The sequence below is a fragment of the Cucumis sativus genome, chromosome 3 (genome assembly GCF_000004075.3).
Source record: "Cucumis sativus cultivar 9930 chromosome 3, Cucumber_9930_V3, whole genome shotgun sequence".
NCBI classification, from domain to species: Eukaryota; Viridiplantae; Streptophyta; class Magnoliopsida; order Cucurbitales; family Cucurbitaceae; genus Cucumis; species Cucumis sativus.
The window spans coordinates 26,149,323-26,155,824 of record NC_026657.2 but is presented as its reverse complement, the minus strand read 5'-3'; the positions used below and the strand labels follow the sequence as shown (position 1 = coordinate 26,155,824).

Here is a 6,502-nt window from a genome sequence, read left to right as displayed (position 1 = left end):
CGTTAATGAATCGGACGGTTGATAGTCCATGAAGGGGACCGGAAAGAAAAGCGAATCGGCGCTTTGTATAATTTTACTTGATTTTCCTATTTGGATTTAATGCTCCCTTCATATTCGTCGCCGTCCTTCGCTCCATTTGCTTCCCTTCTTCCCCGCCATTGATGATTCCTTGCACTGTCATTGTTTCTTATTCAGATTGACTGTATTTTCGTCTTGAATTTCTCTTCTTCATCCATTTTATTCGATTCACATCTTTGAATTTGAAGTGTAACTATTGGATTAATGCAAGTGTTGTTTGTGTTTGGACAAGTTAATCGAGGTTCCGACAGAAGTCAAGGTGTGTTTCTATGTTAAATTTGTTGGCTCTGGCTTAACTTCCTTGCGATTGAGTTGAATGTATCTGTTTTCGGGAGAAGAAAAAAAGTTATTAATCAAAGGTGAGTAGAGAGAGACTGAAATTAGAGGAGGAAGAAGAAAAATGGTGAAGTTTCGATGAGTGGAATTTTCCGTCCGGTTGACAATGGAGCGGAATTACCCCTATGAGAATGGAGTGATGATGACGAGAGACCCAAAGCCAAGACTGAGATGGACTGCTGATCTTCACGACCGTTTTGTAGACGCGGTCACCAAGCTTGGTGGGCCGGAAAGTAAGTTCGTGTTCATTTTTATGATTCGTTGATGAATTTGCAATATTTGTTGTAACCTTTTAGAATGATGATCTCGAACATTTGTTGAAGTCTTGTTCTTTGATCTTGTGTTGCTGAGACTGAGAGGTGTTAGCGATTTCTTGGGCGAGTGTATGGGATATGGATAACTGATTATTTTCATGGGAAATGAAGTAGTGATTAAATTATGTTGGTGGATGGCAGGACACATAATTTAACTTCATTTAGTTGTTTTCTTCTCGACGGAGCTTCTGCGATGGATTATACATTAAGTTGTTAGATGAGCATTCTCATTTAGGTGCTGTCAATGGCAATATTGTGGTCAAGTGTCTAGTTGATAGTTTCTTTTCATGTTGTCCCTTCACCAATTCTAATCTTCTATGAAAGAAGTTTGATGAGAAAGACTAACCGATTCTCTCGAGGTGCTTGGAGAAAGGAGTCGGGAGGAGTGAGGTTGTGAACTCTACTCCCGAATTAGTATGAAGCAAATATACTAGAATTAGAAAGAGCGTGTATGAGGTGTATAATTGTAATAAAATTTCTCAATAAATGTGTAAAGTAAAGAAAAATGTGAGAAGATTGAATTTCTCGATAAATATGTAAACCTCAAAAGTTTTATTAGTGAAGTTGAGTTGTTTAGTACTAACTTATGAACTTGGTGGGCTAAGTATTTGTACCTCCCAATTTTATAGCTTATTAACTCCCTACATGACTTTGAAAGACCACTTAGTTCTTCTCTTGATATTCACAGATATTTATGGGACACGAGAAATAGATAGTTATGTCTAGCAGTCGAATTAAGAAATATAATTTCACGTTTATTGCGTTATTTCATATCCTTGTAATATTCTACTATAGTTAGCTTATATATCTGAACTTTATTCCCTCTCCTAGCAATGAATTATATAATTATTATTGGGGGACTGTCTTTTTCAGAAGCAACTCCCAAGTCTGTGTTAAGATTGATGGGTTTAAAGGGCTTGACTTTGTATCACTTGAAGAGCCATTTGCAGGTAAATGTTGAAATCTTTGCTTCTTGATATCTCATTTTTCTCATTACTGATTGCGGAGGAATAAGATACTAACATAACTTTTTAAACTTTAGAAGTATAGACTTGGACTGCAAACACGAAAACAAAATGTGGCAGAGCAAAGGAATGAAAGCAGTGGTAAGTCTAAATGGACATAGGACAATATGTAAGGACCTCTTGTTGATTGCATCTGCAAATTTTACCCCAAATTTACCCTAATGATGGAGTGAACTTGTCGAGTACATTTGAGTATTTGTGTCGTGTTTTTCTTTTTTGGGGGTAAGCCATCTCTTTTTTTTTTTAATATTTGATATTCTTTCTGGTTCTGAAATTAATTGAGGGCACATTCGATGACTATTTGGTTTCTTAAAATCGTGCTTATTTTCTCACCATCATGTTTTCATGTTCTCTATGTAAATATTTGAATTCTTAAAGCCAAATTTTACTAACAAAACAAGTTCTTAAAAACTTTTAATTTTTTTTTCAAAAATTTTGTTGGTTTTTTATCATACTCCTAAAAGGTAGTTAATGAAACAAAGAAAAATAGGTGAAAGTAGTGTGAGCTTATTGTTTGAAAAATAAAAAACAAAAAACAAAAGGGTACTTGTCAAATGTGGCTTTGCTTGTCAGTTAGTTTGTTGTGCTTCTGAGCATTTGTATTTTACAAGTCACCTTCTGGTTTTGATCCGTATATTCCTCTTGTTTGAATCTCAGTGTTCACCTCTACAAAACTCATTTATACATTCAAATATAAACTTTTCAGGTACCCTTAGCAATTTCTCCGGAGTAGAGGAAGATGACAGGTTTGTCTTGTATCTCATCAAAATAAAATGTGCATATATGTTCTAATATTCTCTGTTTTACTGACATTCCAATGACTTCAATGGTATTTTCCTAAACATATTAGTTAGCATAATACTGGTTTTCTGATTCTCTTTATCTTGGATGCTAAAATTAAATCGCTGAGAAAAACTAAGCTTCTTGTTAAGTAAGGTTTTCTAAGAAGTTCAAAGTTTTCCTACTAGGTAGAAATTAAGATAAAAAGAACAAAAGTAGGAAAACACCCTTGAAACTGAGATTATCTATTTCATATAATAACATTCCATTTCTTTTTAACATACTTGAACAGAGGGATGCAAATTGCTGAGGCTCTTAAATCACATGTTGAAGTCCAAAAAACAATACTAGAACAACTCGAGGTACACCTTGCTAAATTCTTCTAGTTACAACAAACTCAATCTCAAGTTTGTGATCGATTTTCATTTTGTTGGCTCTTGTAAAGACAGGTACAAAATAAACTACAAATGAGAATAGAGGCTCAAGGAAAATACTTGCAAGATATCTTAGAGAATGCACAAAAGAGTCTGGCACTCGCCATTAACAGTAACCTTGGTAGTCTTGACCAAAGCACAGAAATGCAGTTAATAAACTTCGATGCGGCTCTGTCAGATCAAATTGAAAAATTTAAGAAACAAGAAATAAGAGGAAGTATAACAAACCTAAATGATGTTTGTAAGAAGACCGGTGATTCACTCATCCAGATATGCAAAATGGAGGCTGCAGAAGAAGACACAAACGAGTTTAATATCGAAAAGAATATGATCAACTTTGATTTGAATTCCAAAGGTGGCTATGATTACAGTGCAAACGGGGCTGAAATACTTGAGCCCAAAGTGCTTCCTTGTTCAAGGTAATACTCATGCTATAAAGTACGTATTTCGTTGACATGTGCCTTATTACATATAGTAGTAGATTACTTTTGGGAGGGAGTAAGCACTTCCGTACGGTATGTTCTATATATTGACTCCTCATCCCCGAAACTTAAGCTTTTTTTCCCCTCACCAAAATGTCGAAACATACTTCAATTCTTATCTGTTTTAAACTTTCTTACCTTAAATATTAGTCTAAACTAATGTGAAAATAGAAAACAACACTAACTAATTTAGAAAGTTCTTGAAGCATCTACAATAATGACATATTAATGTGAAAGTTTAACTAGATTTATGTTAAGTATGTAAATAAATATCTCAAAAGAAAAAAAATCTAGAAACAATCATTGGTTTTCTTTAGGCTCCAAAGAATTCTAGAAGTCCTTTAGATAAGGATAATGTTATTAGATCCTAGAAGAGCCTAGAAAAATCCTCCAACTTAACTCAAGGATCTCAAGCCTATCAATAGGAGTTGTAGAGAGTTAGACAATCTTAAAGTGGGTGAGTGTCCTTTCAATAGTGTTCATCTTTGTACCTTCTTTCTTCCAAGTGGTTGTCTCTCACTCTTTTGTGTATGTATAGGTTTATAATGAGTTATTTGATTTCTAAGAAAAAAAAAGGAGTTAAATCATAAATGATAATAATGCTACTTTGTGCCAAATTTAGTTGAAATTTCTTTGTGCACCTACTAATAATTATCAAAAAGAGAAAAACTTAGATGCAACTAAGGCTATCCACCCATTGTACAGCCTTTTGCTCTACCCAATAAAGAACTGTCATATGGCAATTAGTTTTTACTTTTAAAAAATTATTATTATTTACAAGACAATTAGTTTTTACTTTTAAAAAGTTATTATTCTCTTGTAAATAATTGGGGGAGTATGAGATTAAGTATAGTTTAGGTTGCACTTAATTACCTTAATAAAAGTTTGTAGACACATACCCAGCACCTAGTAGCTCTTTCTCCTTCCACAAAGATACAGGAGTAGGGGAATATAATCTTTCTTATTTAAGCACTTACAAGGTCATCACTCCAAAACATGTCACTAATATTTTTTAATAGAAGATATCCGATTAAAAAAATCCATCTATATACACACACAATTTTATTATATGTGTGTGTGAGTGTGATAAACAGTCGTTTGGTGGAAGGGGAATGAAAGAAGATAATTTTTAAAGTTTGAAGTGAAGAAATACATGAAAAAACAAAATATATGTTTGTTTACTAATATGTGCCAAAATATATGTTTGTTTATTAATCTGAGCTTGTACCATCAATTCGAGCTCAAAGATTAGATCCCTCACTTCTCATTGGTCTCATAAAGAAAAATGAAAAAAAAAAAGTATGCTTTTGTATGTTTTGCAAAGTTCATAACTGCTTCTTTCATCTTCAGGTAAATCAAATTCATGCAAGTGTAGTTCGTTTCTTGAGACAATGTTTTGAAGCCTTTTCTCCAACAGCCTTTGAAGAATATATGTGGTAAAAATGTCCAACTCGAGCCTCAAGTCTCCATTTGCATTTGCCACTTGTCTTTATTCATATGAATGAAGAATTTCAGAAGGTTGAAATACCATAATTTCACTTTTTATTTACCCCTTATTTTTCTCTGGTTGTAAAATAGACATGTTTTGTTTGGTATAATGTTCTTGTCTTCTTAACTTATCATTATTTATTGGAAGTCTTTATACTTATATACAATTCTTTTTCAAAGCCCAGACTTTGGAGTTCTTATTCAGCTCATCCATCATTTACCTAGTGGAGTTGCTCCTTGGGATCTCTCATTTTGTATACATATTTGGTTTTTTTTTTTTTTACCGTTTTATGTTTACTTTGTTTGGCATTGTGTTGTTAAATAATTATGGGCAGTTATGCTTTTAGAAACTTAAAGTTCAAATAAAATTAGTTTTGCATGACTTAATTATAGAACTAGATAGTGAAATTAACAAAAATATATACATTTTGGAGGGGTTGAAGATTTTTAGGATTGGATTTTCAAAAAAGTTTTGGGACAAAAGCAAGTGAAAAGTCAATTTTACCCTTAATAAAATTTCCCTTCTCTCTCACCTAAATACAACGTACAAAAAAAGTCATGCGTAAAACTCAGTCTTCTCCCCCACTTCCTTCTAACTTCTCTTTAACCCTTTCTCTCAATGTCTTGTCAATCTGTAGAATATTTAGTAAATCTAGATCAAAACAACTCAACTAGACCGTAATCTAAGATAAAAAATAAGTAAGACAACAATAGAGATAATCTACGTTAGTAAACAAAACTATACTAACAAAACTATATAATTGATTTCAACAAACAAAACAAAAATAATAGTAGAAAACAAAGTTTTTAAAGAGGACTTAAGTTCCTTTCCAAATCATATATACTATGTAATTGCATTATTTTCTCTACTTTTAAAAAGTGAAACAGAAACTTGTGCAAGACCCATCATAGAAAGTATATACATGTTTAGACTACGAGTCCTCCTTCTCTAGTATACTTATTTGTGAGGAACCCCATCATAAAACACCCACGGTGATCTCGCTTTGTTTGGACTACGAGTCATGTAAACAAAAAAAATGACTGAAACTATCGAGTAAAAGAGGTATACAAAGGGGAAGATAAGCTGGTGGGTAGTGATTCTTTTCTATTTGAAGTATTGAACAATGCTTTCGCCATATTTGGAAATTCACCCAAAAGCTCAGAGAAAGAATGCAAAACCCCATGGGAAAGACACCTCCCCAAAACCTAGAAGTATCCTCTTATTTTTCTTCTTCAATCTCCTCATGCTTCTTGATCTTATTTTTCTTATACTTTTCATTAAAATTTGCACCCCAATTTGTTTATGACTTTTTTCTATCAAAGGGAAAAAGAAAAAAAAAAAAAAAAAACTAATACCTCCTGCAAGCTTTAATTCTTCCCCAAAGCTTTCTCAAACAATTTCCAATACTAAAGGGAGAAAGACATCCTCTACTCTTTTACCAAAGACTTAAAAGTTTTTTTTTTTTTCTTAGGAAACTAACTAAGAAGATTCGTATAAGCTCCTTTTAGGGGTGTTTATCTATTGAGTTCATTTTTTCACCATACCAATAAACACCGTCTTCTTT

At 32.9% G+C, this 6,502-nt stretch overlaps 1 protein-coding gene across 2 annotated transcripts; it reads left to right on the top strand.

Annotated features, from left to right (window-relative positions):
* On the top strand, positions 1-5,196 carry LOC101219098 (myb family transcription factor PHL11). 2 transcript variants are annotated; one of them, XM_004144360.3, is made up of 7 exons: positions 5-647; positions 1,602-1,678; positions 1,771-1,834; positions 2,460-2,499; positions 2,826-2,895; positions 2,983-3,386; positions 4,800-5,196. In XM_004144360.3, exons 1-7 carry the CDS (start codon positions 521-523, stop codon positions 4,801-4,803), a joined length of 786 nt encoding a protein of 261 aa, XP_004144408.1. In that variant the 5' UTR covers positions 5-520; the 3' UTR covers positions 4,804-5,196. The 2 variants fall into 2 exon arrangements, with proteins under 2 accessions (XP_031737637.1, XP_004144408.1); XM_031881777.1 differs by lacking the exon at positions 4,800-5,196 and having other exon boundaries at positions 1-647; positions 2,983-3,390.
* The last annotated feature ends 1,306 nt before the right edge of the window (positions 5,197-6,502 follow it).